At 50.8% G+C, this 23,412-nt stretch overlaps 1 protein-coding gene across 2 annotated transcripts in view; it reads left to right on the top strand.

Annotated features, from left to right (window-relative positions):
• Positions 1–23,412, top strand: part of prkd3 (protein kinase D3) — a 488,274-nt gene that overhangs the window by 332,724 nt on the left and 132,138 nt on the right. For both annotated transcript variants that reach the window (XM_070889279.1, XM_070889278.1), the window contains 2 exons: positions 19,265–19,315; positions 22,627–22,816. In XM_070889279.1, the coding sequence (XP_070745380.1) occupies positions 19,265–19,315; positions 22,627–22,816 (241 nt within the window). The remainder of the gene's footprint in view (positions 1–19,264; positions 19,316–22,626; positions 22,817–23,412) is intronic.

Below are 23,412 nucleotides of genomic sequence, written 5' to 3'. Positions count from 1 at the left end.
CGTCACATCCCTGAGGCAAATAATTTTTGTATGAGAATGTAGATTATGATCCCCGCCGCCCCCCCACCCCAGAATGTGAAATGTGTTTGTGTGCCAGAAACAAAAATGGTACACTGTAATACTGAAAGAATCAAATCAAATCTGGTCATTTGGTTTCATTGGCAGTTTTTAAAAAAATGTAGTGTAGTTGTACACTACGCAAAGGGTTTACATCTTGCATTCTGCATTTTATCATTCTCCTCTGTCTGATTTTCTATCGATTTATCTCTCTTTCCATCTACAATAGAGGTGTTTCCTGCTTTGTCAGTGTAAAAAAAAAATGTAAACTTGTATATAAAAACACACAAAAATGACAGGAAGTTATAAAATTATATCCAGTCAGGTTAAAGTCTCACACCAGTAGCCGTTGCTCTAATTTTCCAATGAAATTGCTGAATTCTTGGAACTTTTACTGTATGAAAATCTTTATGTAAATAACTTTTTTTAAGTGAGATTTATTGTGTATTCGCACATTGGTAAAAGCAGAGTTTTGATAGTTATGATGTATATCTGCCAATGCTATATAGTACTCTGCTGAGGCCACATTCCACTGTAAAACAGCCACACTGACTTTTTTTTAGAGAATGCTATCATCTTTCTATAAGAAATGATAAATTTGTCTTTTATTTTTAAGGTTGATTGATTGTTAAGTTTAAATTTTGCATACCGCTGTGCGCACCATCTGATCGTTTAAACAATGCAACCCACTCGTACACTACCTGATGTGGGAGAATTGATGCAGAATTGCTAGCAAGGGGGAGGTGGGCTGTTTTGGAAAAGATTCTTCTGCAACCTGCAGTATATTTCTACAGTCATCGATGGTTGCTGAGCACATTTTTCAGGCATGTCTTTGACCAGCTCAATTATCATATCATGTGAACGTATGACTAAAATCTAGACAGTACAATTAAAAAAATAGGCATTGAAAATGATAGAGGATAATTTTTTGATTAATGAGGCGTTATTTAGGTTTTTATAAGAGGTATTTAGATATCTGAAATTTGATAGTCTTATGCACCTAAAATAATAGTTCATATCATTGGTTCAGAATGTTAACATTCTAAAGAACTCTATAGCCGGAATTTTAATCTGTAGGCTGGTGTAGGGGGAGGGGTGGGGTGGGAAGGCATTTGTGGTTGTGGCGGGGAGAAAGCAGTCAGGAAACCTGGGAGAATTGGTTTCCCGCAGGCCTTGCCGAATTTAACAGCAGGGCCAGATTTGCATTTCAAAGCTCTGTTTCCCGTTCAAAGCCAGGCAGATAAAGAGGCTGGCTGGCTGTGGGCAGGTAAGCCTGTGGCACTAGGACACAGAGGAGGGAGGGATCGGGTGGGGGTCGGGGTGTGTTGTTGGGGATGGGTGCATGGTCGGGGACCCGTGGAGGATTGGGGGCGAATATCATCATGGCCAACCGGAGGAGGATTGGTGGGGAGGGGCGGGGGGGAAAGCATCGGGGCAGGAACTTCGGGGAGGGGGGTGGAGGGGAATGAGCACCGGGGGTGGAAGGGAGAGTCTGGTAAGACAATCTGAGGCTTTTGGGGGTGGGGGGGGATCGAAGGCCTCGTGAGGGGAGGGTGATTAGACGCCTCGGGGGGAGATTCTGGTCGCTGGGTTAGGCAGTGACGTTGGATCCAGGAGGTAAGTTCCTTTACACTTTCTAGTAGTCCTTGCCTTACTTGAGCTGGTGGGTTCCCCGAGGCCTGCAAAACCTGACCACCCAGAGTTAAATGTGTAATGATGGTTAAATCTGAGGCAAGCCAGCCTCCTTATAATATTTAAATGGCTGACCCGCCTCCTGGGAGCAGGGTGGTTGGGCCCCCCCCCCGCCCCTGCCGATCACACCTCCAGTAAAACTGGAAGTTGGTGGGTTGGAGGCGGACACTAGACACCTGAGAACTATACGTCCATTCCACCAGATCAGAAGGTACAAAGCTACACTGCAGTGTCAAACTTGATAGCCCCATGGATGACATTACAGAGGCATCTATCATTATCGCACAGGACACAGTTGTTCTTGTGCTAGTTCTCTGAGTGCTTCCACTCCAATCATTAACATCTTGACCACGTTCTTGCAATCTGCATTTAAGAGAGTGTCTGTATGATCTGAAACAATCTGAAGTGCATCTGGTTTGGAAAACCAGATGAACAATGCCAAGCACAGTGTTCTGTATTCTGCCCTTCAGTGTTTTCCCTAAATACCAGGGCGAGTAATTTCAGGACATGTTTCTGAACTAAAACTCAATTGCAATTACTCCTTTATGCGGGGTTGAATGGGAGGCAGGGGGGCAGTGGGCGTAGGGGCAGAACAAATTTGCCTGCTGTCAGCGCTAATGTCTATTGGAAATTAAATTTGATATGCATACGGATGCATGTTTCATCAGAAACTTTAATATCTGCAGTATGTGTTACTCCTGTAGCCACTACTGTGATGGGCGTTGTCTCATAACTCAACGCCAAGCAAAGGAACCAGCCTCATTGCTCTTCTCTGCACTGCCTCCAGCATTGAATATCTCCCTTGTGAGTTAGTGGCCAGAACTGATCACAGTACTCGAGGTGTGGCCAGACCAAAGCAAAGTACAGTTTTATCACAATCTCCTCTGATATATTTAGCTGTTTTGGTTATGCAGAATCTACATTCTATTGGCTTTAATGATTGCTGCTATGCATTGGCTAGACATGTTTATCATTGAGTCTGAGTCCTATCTCTCTTTTAACTTCATAGCTCTTTCAATAGCGTTCATGGAGTACATATGGTGGTGCTTCCCCCTCCTACATGCAGTACCTTGCACTTGTATACATCAAATTTCATCTGCCATTGATTTGCCTGCATACTTATTTTATCCAAACTCGCTTTAAAAATTCTATGTGCTTCCTCTAATTCCACTGCCCCTCCCAGTTTGACATCATCAGCAAGTTTTCCCACTTTGCATTGAGGTTGAGTCCAGGCCATTTATGTGAGTTGTAAATAGTCGTGATCCCAACACAGAGCCGCAGGGCAAGACATTTATTACTCACTCCTCCTCCACCCCGACGTAACTCCTCTAATGAGCAGTTGTTGGATTTCAACTCTTCGGCCAGTTTCCCAGCGTTTAACCTGAATTCCCATACTTTTGAGCTTGACTAATTTTGTCAAATGCTTTTTGGAGGTCTAAGCATGTTGTTTTACAACTTTCCACAGTCTACTTAGGATCAGAGAGAGAGAGGCTCTTGATGGAAATGCTAATTTTACAGGGGGAAAAAAAATCACCAGTTGAATTTTGAAACCAGCAGGTTATCACAAGTCTCAAGACTCGGCTCAGTGGTAGCACTCTGAAGGCCCACTCCAGAAAACTGAGTACATCATCTAATCTCATATTTCATTGCAGTACTGAAAAATGCTGCACTGTCAGAGATGCCGTCTTTTAAGTGAGGCGTTAAACTGATGCCTTGTATGTCCTCTTGGATAGATATAAAAGTTCTTGTGGCACTTTTCGAAGAAGAGTGGGGAGTTCTCGGGCACAGTGAGCTTGTACTCGTTGGAGTTCAGAAGAATCTGATCCTATTGAGACATATAAGATAATGAGTGGGCTCGACAAGGTAAATGCAGAGAGAGATGCGAGCGAGACTGGTGGGGGGAGCGAGCGAGACTGGTGGGGGGAGCGAGCGAGCGAGACTGGGCGGGGGAAGTGAGCGAGCGAGACTGGGGGGGGGGGAGTGAGCGAGCGAGACTTGGTGGGGGGGGGGAGCGAGTGAGCGAAACTGGGGGGGGAGCGAGCGAACGACTGGGGGGGCGGCGAGCGAGCGAGACTGGGGGGGGCGGCGAGCGAGCAAGACTGGGGGTGGGGGAGAGAGAGAGCCAGCGAGACTGGGGGGAGAGCGAGCGAGACTGGGGGGAGAGAGCGCGAGCGAGACTGGGGGGAGAGAGCGCGAGCGAGCGAGACTGGGGGGAGAGAGCGCGAGCGAGACTGGGGGGAGAGAGCGCGAGCGAGACTGGGGGGAGAGAGCGCGAGCGAGCGAGACTGGGGGGAGAGAGCGTGAGCGAGACTGGGGGGAGAGAGGGCGAGCGAGACTGGGGGGAGAGAGCGCGAGCGAGCGAGACTGGGGGGAGAGAGCGCGAGCGAGACTGGGGGGAGAGAGCGCGAGCGAGACTGGGGGGAGAGAGGGCGAGCGAGACTGGGGGGAGAGAGCGCGAGCGAGCGAGACTGGGGGGAGAGAGCGCGAGCGAGCGAGACTGGGGGGAGAGAGCGCGAGGGAGCGAGACTGGGGCGCGAGCGAGCGAGACTGGGGGGAGAGAGCGCGAGCGAGACTGGGGGGAGAGAGCGCGAGCGAGCGAGACTGGGGGGAGAGAGCGCGAGCGAGCGAGACTGGGGGGAGAGAGCGCGAGCAAGCGAGACTGGGGGGAGAGAGCGCGAGCGAGACTGGGGGGAGAGAGCGCGAGCGAGCGAGACTGGGGGGAGAGAGCGCGAGCGAGCGAGACTGGGGGGAGAGAGAGCGAGCGAGCGAGACTGGGGGGAGAGAGCGCGAGCGAGACTGGGAGGAGAGAGCGCGAGCGAGACTGGGGGGAGAGAGCGCGAGCGAGCGAGACTGGGGGGAGAGAGCGCGAGCGAGCGAGACTGGGGGGAGAGAGCGCGAGCGAGACTGGGGGGAGAGAGCGCGAGCGAGCGAGACTGGGGGGAGAGAGCGCGAGCGAGCGAGACTGGGGGGAGAGAGCGCGAGCGAGCGAGACTGGGGGGAGAGAGCGCGAGCGAGACTGGGGGGAGAGAGCGTGAGCGAGCGAGACTGGGGGGAGAGTGAGCGAGCGAGACTGGGGGGAGAGAGCACGAGCGAGACTGGGGGGAGAGAGCGCGAGCGAGCGAGACTGGGGGGAGAGAGCGTGAGCGAGCGAGACTGGGGGGAGACCGAGCGAGCGAGACTGGGGGGAGAGAGCGCGAGCGAGACTGGGGGGAGAGAGCGCGAGCGAGACTGGGGGGAGAGAGCGCGAGCGAGCGAGACTGGGGGGAGAGAGCGCGAGCGAGACTGGGGGGAGAGTGAGCGAGCGAGACTGGGGGGAGAGAGCGCGAGCGAGACTGGGGGGAGAGAGCATGAGCGAGCGAGACTGGGGGGAGAGTGAGCGAGCGAGGCTGGGGGGAGAGAGCGCGAGCGAGACTGGGGGGAGAAAGCGTGAGCGAGACTGGGGGGAGAGAGCGTGAGCGAGCGAGACTGGGGGGAGAGTGAGCGAGCGAGACTGGGGGGAGAGAGCACGAGCGAGACTGGGGGGAGAGAGCGTGAGCGAGACTGGGGGGAGAGAGCGCGAGCGAGACAGGGGGGAGAGAGCGCGAGCGAGACTGGGGGGAGAGAGCGCGAGCGAGACTGGGGGGAGAGAGCGCGAGCGAGACTGGGGGGAGAGAGCGCGAGCGAGCGAGACTGGGGGGAGAGAGCGCGAGCGAGACTGGGGGGAGAGAGCGCGAGCGAGCGAGACTGGGGGGAGAGAGCGCGAGCGAGCGAGACTGGGGGGAGAGTGAGCGAGCGAGACTGGGGGAGAGTGAGCGAGCGAGACTGGGGGAGAGTGAGCGAGCGAGACTGGGGGGAGAGAGCGCGAGCGAGCGAGACTGGGGGGAGAGTGAGCGAGCGAGACTGGGGGAGAGTGAGCGAGCGAGACTGGGGGGAGAGAGCGTGAGCGAGACTGGGGGGAGAGAGCGTGAGCGAGACTGGGGGGAGAGAGCGTGAGCGAGACTGGGGGGAGAGAGCACGAGCGAGCGAGACTGGGGGGAGAGCGAGAGCGAGACTGGGGGGAGAGAGCGCGAGCGAGCGAGACTGGGGGGAGAGCGAGAGCGAGACTGGGGGGAGAGAGCGTGAGCGAGACTGGGGGGAGAGAGCGTGAGCGAGACTGGGGGGAGAGAGCACGAGCGAGCGAGACTGGGGGGAGAGAGCGCGAGCGAGCGAGACTGGGGGGAGAGCGAGAGCGAGAGCGAGACTGGGGGGAGAGAGCACGAGCGAGACTGGGGGGAGAGTGAGCGAGCGAGACTGGGGGGAGAGAGCGCGAGCGAGCGAGACTGGGGGGAGAGAGGGCGAGCGAGACTGGGGGAGAGAGCGCGAGCGAGCGAGACTGGGGGGAGAGAGCGCGAGCGAGACTGGGGGGAGAGAGCACGAGCGAGCGAGACTGGGGGGAGAGAGCGCGAGCGAGCGAGACTGGGGGGAGAGCGAGAGCGAGACTGGGGGGAGAGAGCGCGAGCGAGCGAGACTGGGGGAGAGTGAGCGAGCGAGACTGGGGGAGAGAGCACGAGCGAGCGAGACTGGGGGAGAGAGCGCGAGCGAGCGAGACTGGGGGGAGAGTGAGCGAGCGAGACTGGGGGGGAGAGAGCGCGAGCGAGCGAGACTGGGGGAGAGTGAGCGAGCGAGACTGGGGGAGAGAGCACAAGCGAGCGAGACTGGGGGGAGAGAGCGAGCGAGACTGGGGGGAGAGAGCGAGCGAGCGAGACTGGGGGGAGAGAGGGCGAGCGAGCGAGACTGGGGGGAGAGCGAGCGAGCGAGACTGGGGGGAGAGAGCACAAGCGAGCGAGACTGGGGGGAGAGAGCGAGCGAGCGAGACTGGGGGGAGAGAGGGCGAGCGAGCGAGACTGGGGGGAGAGCGAGCGAGCGAGACTGGGGGGAGAGAGCACAAGCGAGCGAGACTGGGGGGAGAGAGCGAGCGAGACTGGGAGGAGAGAGCGCGAGCGAGCGAGACTGGGGGGAGAGAGGGCGAGCGAGACTGGGGGAGAGAGCGCGAGCGAGACTGGGAGGAGAGAGCGCGAGCGAGCGAGACTGGGGGGAGAGAGGGCGAGCGAGACTGGGGGGAGAGAGGGCGAGCGAGACTGGGGGAGAGAGCGCGAGCGAGACTGGGAGGAGAGAGCGCGAGCGAGCGAGACTGGGGGGAGAGAGGGCGAGCGAGACTGGGGGGAGAGAGGGCGAGCGAGACTGGGGGAGAGAGCGCGAGCGAGCGAGACTGGGGGGAGAGAGGGCGAGCGAGACTGGGGGAGGGAGCGCGAGCGAGACTGAGGGGAGAGAGCGCGAGCGAGACTGGGGGGAGAGAAAGCGAGCGAGACTGGGGGAGAGAGCGCGAGCGAGACTGGGGGAGAGAGCGCGAGCGAGACTGGGGGAGAGAGCGCGAGCGAGACTGGGGGGAGAGAGGGCGAGCGAGTCTGGGGGAGGGAGCGCAAGCGAGACTGGGGGAGAGAGCGCGAGCGAGACTGGGGGGAGAGAGCGCGAGCGAGACTGGGGGAGGGAGCGTGAGCGAGACTGGGGGAGAGAGCGCGAGCGAGACTGGGGGGAGAGAGGGCGAGCGAGACTGGGGGAGAGAGCGCGAGCGAGCGAGACTGGGGGGAGAGAGGGCGAGCGAGACTGGGGGGAGAGAGCGCGAGCGAGACTGGGAGGAGAGAGCGCGAGCGAGACTGGGGGGAGAGAGCGCGAGCGAGACTGGGAGGAGAGAGGGCGAGCGAGACTGGGGGGAGAGAGGGCGAGCGAGACTGGGGGGAGAGAGGGCGAGCGAGACTGGGGGGAGAGAGCGCGAGCGAGCGAGACTGGGGGGAGAGAGCGCGAGCGAGCGAGACTGGGGGAGGGAGCGCGAGCGAGCCTGGGGGGAGAGAGGGCGAGCGAGACTGGGGGGAGAGAGGGCGAGCGCGACTGGGGGGAGAGCGAGCGAGCGAGACTGGGGGGAGAGAGCGCGAGCGAGACTGGGGGGAGAGAGCGCGAGCGAGACTGGGGGGAGAGAGCGCGAGCGAGCGAGACTGGGGGGAGAGAGGGCGAGCGAGACTGAGGGGAGAGAGCGCGAGCGAGCGAGACTGGGGGAGAGAGCGCGAGCGAGACTGGGGGGAGAGAGCGCGAGCGAGCGAGACTGGGGGGAGAGAGCGCGAGCGAGACTGGGGGGAGAGAGCGCGAGCGAGACTGGGGGGAGAGAGCGCGAGCGAGCGAGACTGGGGGGAGAGAGCGCGAGCGAGACTGAGGGGAGAGAGCACGAGCGAGACTGGGGGGAGAGAGCACGAGCGAGACTGGGGGGAGGGAGCACAAGCGAGACTGGGGGGAGAGAGCTCGAGCGAGACTGGGGAATGAGAGCTCGAGCGAGACTGGGGGGAGAGAGCGCGAGCGAGACTGAGGGGAGAGAGCACGAGCGAGACTGGGGGGAGAGAGCGCGAGCGAGACTGAGGGGAGAGAGCACGAGCGAGACTGGGAGGAGAGAGCGCGAGCGAGACTGGGGGGAGAGAGCGCGAGCGAGCGAGACTGGGGGGAGGGAGCACAAGCGAGACTGGGGGGAGAGAGCTCGAGCGAGACTGGGGGATGAGAGCTCGAGCGAGACTGGGGGGAGGGAGCACAAGCGAGACTGGGGGGAGAGAGCTCGAGCGAGACTGGGGGATGAGAGCTCGAGCGAGACTGGGGGGAGGGAGGGAGAGCGAGCGAGACTGGGGGGAAGGAGGGAGAGCGAGCAAGACTGCGGGGAGAGAGCACGAGCGAGACTGGGAGGAGAGAGCGCGAGCGAGACTGAGGGGAGAGAGCACGAGCGAGACTGAGGGGAGAGAGCACGAGCGAGACTGGGGGGGAGAGAGCGCGAGCGAGACTGAGGGGAGAGAGCACGAGCGAGACTGGGAGGAGAGAGCGCGAGCGAGCGAGACTGGGGGGAGGGAGCGCGAGCGAGACTGAGGGGAGAGAGCGCGAGCGAGACTGGGGGGAGAGAGCGCGAGCGAGCGAGACTGGGGGGAGGGAGCACAAGCGAGACTGGGGGGAGAGAGCTCGAGCGAGACTGGGGGATGAGAGCTCGAGCGAGACTGGGGGGAGGGAGCACAAGCGAGACTGGGGGGAGAGAGCTCGAGCGAGACTGGGGGATGAGAGCTCGAGCGAGACTGGGGGGAGGGAGGGAGAGCGAGCGAGACTGGGGGGAAGGAGGGAGAGCGAGCAAGACTGGGGGGAGAGAGGGCGAGCGAGACTGGGGGGAGAGAGCGCGAGCGAGACTGGGGGGAGAGAGGGCGAGCGAGACTGGGGGGAGAGCGCGAGCGAGCGAGACTGGGGGGAGAGAGCGCGAGCGAGCGAGACTGGGGGGAGAGAGCGCGAGCGAGACTGGGGGGAGAGAGCGCGAGCGAGACTGGGGGGAGAGAGCGCGAGCGAGACTGGGGGGAGAGAGCGCGAGCGAGCGAGACTGGGGGAGAGAGCGCGAGCGAGCGAGACTGGGGGGAAGGAGCACAAGCGAGACTGGGGGGAGAGAGCTCGAGCGAGACTGGGGGATGAGAGCTCGAGCGAGACTGGGGGGAGGGAGGGAGAGCGAGCGAGACTGGGGGGAAGGAGGGAGAGCGAGCAAGACTGGGGGGAGAAAGCACGAGCGAACGAGACTGAGGGGAGAGAGCGCGAGCAAGCGAGAGAGACTGAGGGGAGAGAGCGCGAGCGAGGCTGGGGGGAGAGCGCGAGCGAGACAGATGGGGGGGAGAGAGCGCGAGCGAGCGAGACTGAGGGGAGAGAGGGCGAGCGAGACTGGGGGGAGGGAGGGAGAGCGAGCAAGTCTGGGGGGAGAGAGCACAAGCGAACGAGACTGAGGGGAGAGAGCGCGAGCGAGACAGACTGGGGGAGAGAGCGCGAGCGAGCGAGACTGGAGGGAGAGAGCGTGAGCGAGCGAGACTGGAGGGAGAGAGCGTGAGCGAGCGAGACTGGCGGGGGGAGAGAGTGCGAGCGAGCGAGACTGAGGGGTGAGAGAGCGCGAGCGAGACAGACTGGGGGGAGAGAGCGCGAGCGAGACAGACTGTGGGGAGAGAGCGCGAGCGAGACAGACTGGGGGGAGAGAGCGCGAGCGAGCGAGACTGGGGGGAGAGAGCGCGAGCAAACGAGCGAGACTGGGGGGAGAGAGCGCGAGCGAGCGAGACTGGGGGGAGAGAGAGCGAGACTGGGGGGAGAGAATGAGAGAGAGAAGTAATGGGATTAAAAGTGGATAAGTCCTCTGTACCTAGAAGTAGCTGCAGAAATAGTGGATGCATTGGTTGTAATCTACCAAAATTCCCTGGATTCTGGGAAGGTCACACCGGATTGGAAAACCGCAAATGTAATGCCCCTGTTTCAAAAAGGGGGCAGACAGAAAGCAGGAAACGATAGACTGGTTAGCCTAACATTTGTCGTTGGGAAAATGCTGGAGTCCATTATTAAGGAAGCAGTAGCAGGACATTTGGAAAAGCTTAATTCAATCAAGCAGAGTCAGCGTGGTTTTATGAAAGGGAAATCATGTTTGACAAATTTGCTGGAGTTCTTTAAGGATGTAACGAGTCGGCTGGATAAGGGGGAACCAGTGGATGTAGTATATTCGGATTTCCAGAAAACATTCGATAAGGTGCCACATAAAAGGTTACTGCACAAGATAAAAGTTCACGGGGTTGGGGGTATTATATTAACATGGATTGAGGATTGGCTAACTAACAGAAAACAGAGAGTTGGGATGAATGGATCATTTTCCAGTTGCCAAACAGCAAATAGTGGGGTGCCGTAGGGATCGGTGCTGGGGCCTCAACTTGAAGGGGGCGAGTGTAATGTAACCAAGTTTGCTGATGACACAAAGATGGGTGGGAAAGCAAATTGTGAGGAGGACACAAAAAATCTGCAAAGGGATATAGACAGACTAAGTGGGCAAAAATTTGGCAGATGGAGTATAATGTCGAAAAATGTGAGGTTATCCACTTTGGCAGAAATAATAGAAAAGCAGATTATAATTTAAATGGAGAAAAATTGCAAAGTGCTTCAGTACAGAGGGACCTGGGGGTCCTTGAGCATAAAACACAAAGTTAGTATGCAGGTAAAGCAAGTAATCAGGAAGGCAAATAGAATGTTGGCCTTTATTGCAAGGGGGATAGAGTATAAAAGCAGAGAAGTCCTGCTACAACTGTACAGGGTCAGGCCACACCTGGAGTTCTGCGTGCAGTTTTGGTCTCCGTATTTAAGAAAGAATATACTTCCATTGGAGGTTGATTTAAGGTGAAGATAGACAGATTTTTGAGTGATAAGGAAATAAAGGGTTATGGGCAACGGGCAGGGAAGTGGAACTGAGTCCATGATCAGATCAGTCATGATCTTATTAAATGGCGGAGCAGGCTCGAGGGGTCAAATGGCCTATTCCTGTTCCTATTTCTTGTGTTCTTGAGACTGGAAGGGGGGTAGGGTAGAGGGAGAGAGAGAGCGCAACTGGGAGGGGGGGGGAGAGAAAGCGACTGCGGAGGGGAGAGAGAGAGAGAGAGAGAGAGTCTGGGGGTAAGGTCAGGAACTTGGGCTGGGATGGGGCACGCACTTGGGCTGGGGCAGTGCAGGAACTCGGGATGGGGTGGTTCATGAACTTGGGATGGGGGTGTCAGGAACCTGGGCTAGGGAAGGCGGGTGGGGGAGCGGTCAGGAACCTGGGCTGGTGGGGGGTGGGGGGGATGTCGGGAACCTGGGCTTGGGGGTGGGGGGAGGGGTCAGGAACCTGGGGAGGGGGAGGGGGCTGGTGGTGTTGTGTATGGAGAAAGAGTCAGACTGAACACTGTGAGCTCAAAGTAAATTGTGACCATAGTCTTTTATTGCAGGTCTCCAGAGTGCCTCTCCAACCTGTGAAGCCTCCTTAAATACCTGTGCTCCCAAGGGATTATGGGATCCCTTGGGCCTCCGGGGAATGAGCCCTCTAGTGGCTGTACAGAGTAAATACAAGTGCACATATATAACAACATTCGCCCCCAAAGTCACTAGTGTAGCTATTTACAATGTAAGTCGATCTGGGGCCCTTCTTGCCCTGGTTGATATTCTCGGTGTGAAAGCTGGTGTTGTTGAATCATTTGTTGGGCCCTCGCTGGGCTGCTGTGCAGCTGGCCTTGCTGGGCTGCCTGGTGTATTGAGCCCTGCAGAGCTGCTGTGGATGATGGGTTCTGCTTTGTGGTCAACCGTGGTGTCAGTTGCCACTGGTGTGTATGTTGGGGGATCAAAAAAGTTGGAGTCCAAGATGGGTTGCTCAGGGTAGTCCGTGAATCTGAGTTTGATTTGGTCCAAGTGTTTCTGGTGAATGAGTCCGTTTGAAAGTTTGACCCGAAACACCCTGCTCCCCTCTTTGGCCATGACAGTGCCGGGAAGCCACTTGAGACCTTGTCCATAATTTAATACAAATACAGGATCATTGACTTCAATCTCGCATGACACATTTGCGCTATCATGGTATGCACTTTGTTGAAGCCGCCGCTGCTGATCGGATTCCAAACGGGCATCTGTTATAAACAAAAAGTCCTTTGTGTGTTGATGCAGATGAGGGCCTTCGATGATTCCTCCAGTTCCTGCGTCATGTAGGCTGAAGTCAGATCCAGCTTCGTGAATGTCTTTCCTCCCGCCAGCGTTGCAAAGAGGTCATCGGCTTTTGGTAGTGGGTATTGGTCCTGCAGGGAGAAACGATTAATAGTTACTTTGTAATCGCCACAGATTCTGACGGTGCCGTCTCCTTTGAGGACTGGGACAATAGGACTCGCTGAACTCGATCGGTGAAATGATGCCCTCTCTTTGCAGCCGGTCTAGCTCGATCTCTACCCTTTCCCTCATCATGTACGGTACTGCTCTCGCCTTATGATGGATGGGTCGCGTCCCCAGAATTAGGTGGATCTGCACTTTCGCTCCTTGGAATTTCCTGATGCCTGGTTCGAACAGCGAAGGAAATTTGTTTCAGATTTGGGCACACGAAGTGTTGTCAGCGAGCGATAGTGCTCGGACGTCATCCCAGTTCCAGCATATCTTTCCCAGCCAGCTCCCGCCGAGCAGCGTGGGACCATCGCCCGGTACCACCCAGAGTGGTAGCTTGTGCACCGCTCCATCGTAGGAGACCTTTACGGTAGCACTGGCGATTACAGGAATCAGTTCTTTTGTGTAAGGTCTTAGTTTCATGCGAACTAGAGTTAAGACTGGCCTTGAGGCCTTGTTGCACCATAACCTTTCGAAAGTCTTTTTGCCCATGATGGACTGGCTCGTGACCGTGTCCAGCTCCATTGACACCGGGAGTCCATTTAGTTCAACATTCAGCATTATCGTGGGACAATTCGTGGTGGATGTACACCTCATGTATCTCTGCCTCCTCTATGTGAGGCTCTGGATCGTCGTGATCCTCCATGGATCCGTCCTCCTCTGCAACATGGTGGTTTGCAGGTTTAACAGGCTTTGCAGCTCGCCTGCACACTCGTTGGAGGTGTCCCATTGTTCCACAGCCCTTGCAAACATACTCTTTAAATCGGCATGATTGGAAACAATGATCACCCCCGCAGCGCCAACAAGGTGTTAATGGCCTTGCATTCATCACCCTTGATGGTGGACTCTGAGACATCTGCGGACGTGCAGCTGCAGGTATGTGTGACCTGCCCTGTATGTTACAATTCGAAAACAACATCACTTTGTTCACAGTACTTGTAGCAAAGAGATTTGCTTCGTATTGTCACTGGTGGCATTGAATGCCTGTGCTATCGCTATGGCCTTACTAAAGGTTGTGGTTTCTACAGTCAAAAGTTTGCGAAATATGGTTTTGTGGCCAATGCCAAGTACGAAAAAGTCTCTGAGCATGTGCTCCAAATGTCCTTCAAATTCGCAATGTCCTGCAAGGCGTCTTAGCTCTGTGACATAACTCACCACTTCCTGGCCTTCAGACCTTTTGTAGGTGTAGAACCGGTACCTCGCCATCAGAACGACTTTCTTCGGGTTCAAATGCTCTCAGACCAGTGTGCACAAATCATCATACGATTTCTCCGTGGGTTTCGCTGGAGTGAGCAGATTCTTCATGAGGCCATACGTCGGTGTCCCACAGACGGTGAGGAGGATCGCCCTTCGTTTGGCAGCGTTCTCATCCCCATCTAGCACGTTAGCCACAAAGTATTGGTCGAGTCGCTCCACAAAAGTTTCCCAATCATCTCCCTCAGAAAATTTCTCCAGGATGCCCACTGTTCTCTGCATCTTTGTGTTCGCTGTCTGTATCTTGTCGCCAGTTGTTGTGTATGGAGGAAGAGTCAGACTGAACACTGTGAGCTCAAAGTAAAGTGTGACCGGAGTCTTTTATTGCAGGTCTCCAGAGTGCCCCTCCAACCTGTGAAGCCTCCTTAAATACCTGTGCTCCCAAGGGATTATGGGATCCCTTGGGACTTCAGGGGATGAGCCCTCTGGTGGTTATACAGAGTAAGTACAAGTCCACATATATAACAGGGGGGCGGTGGCAGGAACTTGGGTGGGGGGTGAGGCGTGAAGGTCTTAATGTGTGAGAGTGATCTCTTTCCTGTCTGGAGTCATCAGTCAGAATGGCTCGAATTGGACTTTGAAAAGTCACTGATTACGTAGGCAAGGTGGTTCTAATTACACATGCCAGAGAAACCTGCTGGATGTGCCTGGTTCTGCCGAATGGCCTACTCCTACATCTACTTTCTATGTTTCTATGTCCCCTTGGAGGATAAATCAGCGATCAGGTCCTGTGATCAAGGGGACCCAATCAAAGCATTTTACTGTTGTAAGTAAACGCGTCAATTTCCAAGTCAGGACGACGTGTGACTTGGAGGGAATCATGGTGGTGTTGCCATGCGCCTGTTTCCCTTGTCCTTCTGGATGGCAGAGGTCGTGGGTTTGGGAGTTGCTGTTGAAGAAGCCTTGGCAAGTTGCCAAGGGAATTAATGCATTTAAGCAAGTTAAGAACAACAACATAAAGTCTGGATTGAGAAAAGGCTGTTTGGACCATTAAACACACTCCTTCTACAAACTATATTCAATCCATCCCATTAGGGACTCTCTCCTGCTTATTTACTAACCCGAGGGAAATTTTTGCTGTATTCATTCTCAGTGGGAAACTCACAGGATCAGAGCAGCTGCTCGTTTTACACCCCATCCAATTTTATTTTCCATCGAAGTCAACGGAAAATAAAATTATGCAGGATATAAAAAGGGGAGCCGATCGCATCCGTTTCCCAACGGGTGTGTTGGGCTAAACTTCCCCACCGCAGTACTTCTTTATGCATACACCACCAGTACTTAAACCTGGGCAGTTTACTTGCAACAGATGCCATTCCCAGCTGCACAGCAACTAATGTGTGCCATGGAGTAGTTTAACTTAGTCTATACTTATCCCAGTGTAGCCTTCAATCTCATTCCTAACCAGATATTTATCCTGTTCTTTTTTTGGAGGAGTTAATTGACACAGTATTAATTACGTTACTGTGTGTTCCACATATTCACTACTCTACAAGAAAATAATTTCTTCTAATCTCCAGTCTTGCTTGAGGCTTCTTCATTTTGGTACTTTGGTCCTTCTAATTCTATGCTCATAGTGCAGTTGAATAGTTTATTTACACCTGCACACTCCATGACTCAGTATTTCAAAGACGGAAATCAATTTTTGTATTGCACTTTTTCAAAGAAATCCAGTTTTGATCTGTTAGTCTGTCTTCATTTTCAAGAGCCCTCTGCCCGAGAAGCATTCTCATAAATCTTCTGTGAATCATTTCTATTATGTTTGCCATTTTGAAGATGGTGCCTTCAAAACTCCAAAAGTAACCTCACTGCAATATTCCAGAAGAAGCCTCACCAATGATCTACAGAGGATTAGTATAGCTTGCTTAAACCTGTAATGACACAATGTTGAGAGATGTTGGTTAGCCTTGCTGAAAACAATTTGACAATGAAGAGTTGAACTGTTTCCGTTTCTTTCTCATGACCTAAATTCTTTCCCGTTTAATTTTTCATGTTCTAGCTCTTTAATTTTAGACATTTTCTATTAGATGTTTATAATGTTCACCATCTGATTTTTTTAAAGTTGAATGCATCCCAAAGCACCACATTGCTTTCAACTGATCCCAAATTCGCATCTCATTGCAGTTGGGTTTTATCCAGAAATCTGTTTAAAAGTGCAATTTGAGGTAATGAGGCTTTCAATCTCCATTGCAGCTTTGGCTTTCCAGGCAATTGACTGTATGGATATAGTCACAACAATACAAATCAGTTTTCGGTGTGTATAAATATAAAAGTGATAGACGGGGAGGTAATTCCACAACTAAGGGCCGAGGCAGCTGAAGGCACGGCCGCCAATGATGGAGCGAAGAAATTCGGGGATGTGCAAGAGGCCAGAATTGGGAGAGTGCAGAGATCTTGGAGGGTTGTAGGGCTGGAGGAGGTTAGAGATGGGGAGGGGCGAGGCTAGGGATGGGTTTGAAAATGAGGATGAGAACTTTAAAACTGTGAGCCTCCCAGAAGTGCTCACACTAGCTTGCGCCTGAGACAAAGTAAGGTATGAACTGAATTCAAGATGGGGCCGGTGAAGCATTACTGACTGTCTCTGCCACATTTTGAGCTGGGGAAATTATCTGGGAGTACATTCTGAGAGAAGAAATTTGATTTTCTACGTGAGGATTACTCCGAGCATTATTTTTGCCCAATCGTCCTTCCCACAAGATTCTTCAACAGCTTTCTGAATGTAAACAGGGCATTGTCACCTTGGAACGGGTTAAAATCACGTCTGGAGATTACTATAGTTTTAAATTAGATTTTCCATATTCCCAATTTTTTTTTAGATTTTGTGATATTTGTTCATTTCACTTTCTTAAAACAAGTGTTACACCCCTTTCTTTGATTTTCTTGCATTTAGCTGGCTATACCCTTCACATTCAACTAAATTATGTTTTCTAAGTGCAGAAGTTTGAGTGTATTGTGGTATATAGTACCAGTTATATATGCGTAGTAGTTCATTTCACAGCCGATGGTAATACCACTCTAGAAATACTAACATCTCCGACTATAATTTGGGTCTTGCACCCATTTGCAAGTTAAAATGTAGGAGTGACAACACACACGGGATGTGAGACTTCCCGGTATGGGAAGTGGGTGGCAGTGCAGGAGGTATATCTTGGATATCTGGGATCAGTGAGTCTCTTTGGTTTCTGAATTTTTCCACTTTGTACAGCCAGTTATGATAACTAAGATTGAGAGAACTGAATAACATTCATGCATTGACCTCTTCCATAATTCTCCTGTATACTCTTGCATAATTTATTTTGTTTGCTGTGACCAATAAGAGAATTAAGGGTTACGGGGAAAGGGCGGGTAAGTGGAGCTGAGTCCACGGCCAGATCAGCCATGATCTTATTGAATGGCGGAGCAGGCTCGAGGGGCTAGATGGCCTACTCCTGTTCCTAATTGTTATGTTCTTATGTTCTTATGACCTGTCCTTCTCCCTCCATCGTTTTACTTTGGTTAGCTATTTTCCAGCCTTCCATATGTAAAAGCCCTTTTTTGTACTTGGCGTAATACAGTTATACAATGCCTTTCATGCAATAAAATGTTCCAATAATTCAGAGAAAGGTGAGCAACACTAGGAAGGGCTTTGAAGAGTAGAGTGAGGTTCACTGAGAACAGTGGTTGAGAGTTTGGTCTGGAGTATGGACCCAGAGTTCAAGATGATTTGGAGCTTGTGTGGGTTTAGTTTGGCGGGGCTGGTGAACCTTCAGGTGAAGAAGACATCAGGGAGGGTTTCAGTGGTGGAGGGGTGTGCTGGCAGGCAATGTTTCAGAGGTGCAAGTAAGTGATCTTGATGAAGACCAGATGATTTGAAAGTCAGCTTACTGTCGAGCTGGACACTGAGCACTTGTGGATTCAGTCTGAGCAAACAGCTGGGGAGGAGGATGGAATCGGTGCCAGCCGCACATAATTCCAGGTGGGAGCAGAACACGATGACTTTAATATTAATCAGACAGTTGGACAATGTGGGATGGTTATGGAATCAAGGGCAAAGGGTGAGAGGTAGAATTTGGTTATCTTTAGCATACATATAGCAGTTGATCTCATGGTTGTGTATGATGCCAAATGGTTGTATTTTAATAGTAGGAGAGACCAAGAATGGAGCGCTGAGCAAACTGAAAGTGACACTATGGGAAAGGAAACTATTGGAAGTGAGCAAACTCATTGGGATCAGTAGAAATGGAATGAGGAACGGACAGTGCCACAGAGGTCAATTGTGGAGGGAGATGGAATAATCAATTGTAATGAATGCCACAGAAAGGTTGAGGACAGGGAGTGCATCACAGTTGCAAAGTGATGTGGAAGCAGGGCAGTCTGCATGTTATGAGCAGGATGGAGACCCAAATTGGAAATGATAAGGAGATTTGATTATGTTGACAACTTGCTTAATCACCTTTGAAAGGAGGAAGCAGTAGTTCGAGAGGCCAGAGAGATTTGGGGTGAACTGCTTAAGGAGATGAGTGATGGCTTCTTTTTTAAACAGGGGCAGGTATGATACCCGAGAGGAGTGAGAGGTTGATAATGCCAAGCATTGACCTGTGGGGTGGCAGTTAAGTGGTGAGATACTAGGTTAAGAGGGTATCATCCTGGAAAGTAAGGAGATTTTGGCTTGAAAAGGAGAGGCAATACCATTTGAGATGGTCAAGCCAGATTTGGCCCTGAATCATGAAACTGGTTATGAGGCAAATGTGTTCAAGGCAAGGTCCCGTACCAAAGAGCGGCAAAGATGAGAAATCATCCAGGATCTGATGAAGCTGAGGGCATCAAAGAAAACTATTGTTGAGACTATCAACCGAGATGAGCTCGAGGAGTGGGAGTTGGAAATTTGAAAGGGTGCTCGGCTGGTAAGTGAGGTAGCAGGGATAGAGACAGACAAATGAATCTTGATGGTGACGGAGATGAGGGTATGGTTGAAAGTGGCTTTATCAATCTTAACTTTGTTGGTTTGTTTCCAGCAAAGCAAAGTCACCACTGTTTCTAATTTGTTCATTTTCTTTTTGGATACCATCCACTTTTTCAATAAAAGGCCCTCCTGGCAGTTAGGATACTAGACGGAAGAGCTCAGTTGAATGGCCTTTTCTCTGTATTGTACCCTGCCTTACCACAATCATGCCGTTCTGCATGGGGAAAAGGTTAATGAGGTTAAATTTGTTTGATATTTGATCACTGAAAATTTGGGGGAAGTATTTTAAACACACATTATAATATATTTTAGATTTGTGACTCGGGTTATGGTTTCAATGAATTACTTATGGCAGAGCTCCAATGAAAGACTGCTCTCCTTACATAATGTGAATAAAAACAATTTCTGAAGGAGTTGGCTATCCGTTTTGATACTCTGCAAATGCTGTGATCTGGGTTTGCATCTGCGATTTTGTACATGGCCTTGGTCATACCCTTTTTTGGAGTGAGGATTGGGAGGGAGGAGAGAAAAGGAAAACACTGAGCAATTTGTTACAAAAGTTTGTCTGTCTTAACTTTTTCCCTGTGCTGATGTTCACCTCCACAGGGGCTCCATCCGGGAATCCAAACAAAAACTGACGAAGTTCGTTTGATCAAGGTAAATGAGTTGGAATGACTATCAACCCTATAAATGTATTTTCTCTGGAGTCAAATGTTCAGTTATTACTTTTCAGGTAAAAAAGTTTTTTTTCTCTTTGTAGTCCTTGCATTCTTCTCTGTAAAGAAACAAATTCATATTCAGCCTTCTATTTATACCTATTATAACTTGCTTATGGCTCTACAATGGAAACAACTATATAGCTCACCACCCCAACACACTCCTTGTATGGGCTCAATTTTCCCCAGTGATTTGCACTGTTTTTTTTGAAGCAGGCTGCACTTTTTAGCCTTAGTTGAAAAACCACAGTTTTCCCAATCAATTTGCACTAGTGTAACTCAGTTAGTTACGATTTTTTTAGGGTCAGTTTTTTTTTTCAGCCAAAGGGGGTGTAACCAGCTACCTATGCCAATGCTGGCCATTTAGAGAAATTTGGCCAGCTGAGAGTTACTCCAGTTCTGCTTAGGCCAGCGTATGTGGCCTCTCCAGAAAAACCTTCCGGAGGGTTAAGAAACTCAACGCAGCAGATGCCCGGGCACTAAAAGAATTGAAAAATACATAGCAGCAATTTACCTCCAACCCGGCCCGAAGAGCTTGCAGGTCTGGTCGCATTCTCGGTCCCCATTCTCCCGCAAGAGAGAGGGGGGAGGGGGAGAGATCTGTTAAACTTGAATAATCTATCAATAGTCATGCTGTTCAGCCCTTGAATTACTTTATCGACCTCTATCAGGGCACCTCTAAGTCTACGCTGCTCTAAAGTAAATAGACCAAGGTCCTTGAGCCTATCTGAGTCGCTGATGTTCTTTAAGCTAGGAATCCATCTTGCAGCTCTCCTCTGGACCTTTTCCAAGGCCACTCTATCACCTACCATGCGGGGGACAAAACTGAGCACAGTACTCCAGATGCGGTCTGATCAGTGATTGTATAATCATAAAAGGTTTAAAAAAAAGTCTCTCGATTCCTGCAACATGTGTAGCATAGTATAGGCAGATGACAGAAATTCAAAGCTAATAACTACCATATTCATTATAAAGATGGCTACATTGCATTAATGTGTGATACAAATTTAATAGGCTAAAATGTATAGTTAGAAATGCTCTTAATGTATTGGAATGGAGATTCAGCAAACTCACTGGATGCCCAGTCTCTTAGGGAAGTGGCCCTAGAAATAGTGGATGCATTGGTGATCATTTTCCAATAGTCTATCGACTCTGGATCACTTCCTATGAACTGGAGGGTAGCTAATGTAACACCACTTTTTAAGAAAGGAGGGAGAGAGAAAGCGGGTAATTATAGACCGGTTAGCCTGAGTGGGGAAAATGTTGGAATCAATTATTAAAGATGAAATAACAGCACATTTGGAAAGCAGTGATAGGATCGGTCCAAGTCAGCATGGATTTATGAAAGGGAAATCATGCTTGACAAATCTTCTGGAATTTTTTGAGGATGTAACTGGTAGAGTGGACAAGGGAAAACCAGTGGATGTGATATATTTGGACTTTCAAAAGACTTTTGACAAGGTTCCACACAAGAGATTGGTATGCAAAATTAAAGCACATGGTATTGGGGGTAATGTACTGACGTGGATAGAGAACTGGTTGGCAGACAGGAAGCAGAGAGTTGGGATAAACGGGTCCTTTTCAGAATGGCAGGCAGTGACTAGTGGGGTGCCGCAGGGCTCGGTGCTGGGTCCACAGCTATTTACAATATACATTAATGATTTGGATGAAGGAATTGAGTGTGATATCTCCAAGTTTGCAGATGACACTAAACTGGGTGGCGGTGTGAGCTGTGAGGAGGACGCTAAGAGGCTGCAGAGTGACTTGGACAGGTTAGGTGAATGGAAAAATGCATGGCAGATGCAGCATAATGTGGATAAATGTGAGGTTATCCACTTTGGGGGCAAAAACACGAAGGCAGAATATTATCTGAATGGCGGCAGATTAGGAAAAGAGGAGGTGCAATGAGACCTGGGTGTCATGGTACATCAGTCATTGAAAGTTGGCATGCAGGTACAGCAGGTGGTGAAGAAGGCAAATGGTATGTTGGCCTTCATAGCTAGGGGATTTGAGTATAGGAGCAGGGAGGTCTTACTGCAGTTGTACAAGGCCTTGGTGAGGCCTTACCTGGAATATTATGTTCAGTTTTGGTCTCCTAATCTGAGGAAGGATGTTCTTGCTATTGAGGGAGTGCAGCGAAGGTTCATCAGACTGATTCTCGGGATGGCTGGACTGACATATGAGGAGAGACTGGATCGACTGGTCCTTTATTCACTGGAGTTTAGAGGGATGAGAGGGGATCTCATAGAAACATATAAAATTCTGACGGGACTGGACAGGTTAGATGCGGGAAGAATGTTCCCGATGTTGGGGAAGTCCAGAACCAGGGGACACAGTCTTAGGATAAGGGTTAAGCCATTTAGGACTGAGATGAGGAGAAACTTCTTCACTCAGAGTTGTGAACCTGTGGAATTCCCTACCGCAGAGAGTTGTTGATGCCAGTTCATTGGATATATTCAAGAGGGAGTTAGATATGGCCCTTACGGCTAAAGGGATCAAGGAGTATAGAGAGAAAGCAGGAAAGGGGTACTGAGGTGAATGATCAGCCATGATCTTATTGAATGGCGGTGCAGGCTCGAAGGGCCGAATGGCCTACTCCTGCACCTATTTTCGATGTTTCTATGTTCCAATGCTGCAAGTTCTATACCAACCTTCAATTAAACCAATAATCTCCATGAACATTGGCTCAGTTTGTTGGCTGTGGAGAATCACAAGTCCGATGCCAGCTTTGGTAATGTGCCCTGTCTGTGTCTTACCAGTTGTGTTAATTGTATTTATCCTGAATTGTTATAAAGGAAATGAAGAATATTGCTTTGTGTTAAGACTTTTTGGCAAAGTCAGATCTTCTGTGAGCCAGGATTTCTCAGGGATGGGACTCTCTCAACGCGGAGTGTATTCTCACTTGCCTTTTTCTTGGGCCTCCCAGCACCACCTGAGATTCAGAGAACAGGTCTATAACCTATTCCCAAGCCTCCAGCAATACCAGTCTGAAAGCCATGATTAGGAGTTGCACAAGTGTGGCCCAAGATGCATCTCCCTCCAATTTTTTTTTCTCTCCAGTGCCCAAGCCTAAATAATCCATGTAATAATAGTTTAGAAAACCAAGGCAGTCAACTTTAACTCAAAAACATTCTACATATGATCAGCAATTAATCTCTCTGGCTTTTAGAGTTTAAAATGTAGCGTGCATCATGAAAACTGTTTCACTTGTACATCATAGTCTGAATTCATTGCATGTGATTGGCATTGCAGCGTTGCCACCAGGAAACCAGCAAACGAATACCCTCATGGAGTGGACGTCCAATCTGGATGGAAAAGATGGTGTTGGGGAGGGTGAAAGTACCGCATACCTTTGTCATACACTCCTATACACGCCCCACTATCTGTCAGTATTGCAAGCGGTTATTAAAAGGCCTGTTTCGACAAGGAATGCAATGTAGAGGTAAGAACTGTACATGTACAACTAGTGCTGTTTATGGCTGAAGTAATGTATTGCCATTTTTTGGCTCAGCACAGCTAAAGTAACTCAGTAACAATATTTTAGTCCTTCACAAGCAATAATTTTGGCCTACAAATTATACTGTCCCATATTAGCATGTGAATTCTGAACATTTTTTTATTCAAGCAAATTAATACATAATAGATCAAGTAAATTGATATGAAAGCATTAAGTACTCGTATGCGAATATTGCAGTGTAATGTCTAGACATTTGCATGTCTTGGTACTTTGTAAATATTTTTTATCTTATTCTGTTTATAAGCTTGTATACTGCTATTTCTCAATTGATTAACATCTTGTATCACATTGCTTCTCCAGCTAATACATGAGGTTTGATGGATATTGGGAAGACTTCCCAAAATACATTTTAGGATGAATTTCTTGTGTCTTTATTAGGTCCACATAATTCTACTATACCCCATATATTCTCAATTTTAATTTTGTATCTATTGATACAAAACATTTTTCATATTTCAATGTATTTGGACATGATCTACAAAACTGAAATACTTCAAAATAAAATTATATTTTTCAGTTAA

The sequence above is a fragment of the Pristiophorus japonicus genome, chromosome 9 (assembly GCF_044704955.1).
Source record: "Pristiophorus japonicus isolate sPriJap1 chromosome 9, sPriJap1.hap1, whole genome shotgun sequence".
Taxonomy (NCBI): Eukaryota; Metazoa; Chordata; class Chondrichthyes; family Pristiophoridae; genus Pristiophorus; species Pristiophorus japonicus.
This window is presented reverse-complemented; position numbering and strand designations above follow the sequence as displayed.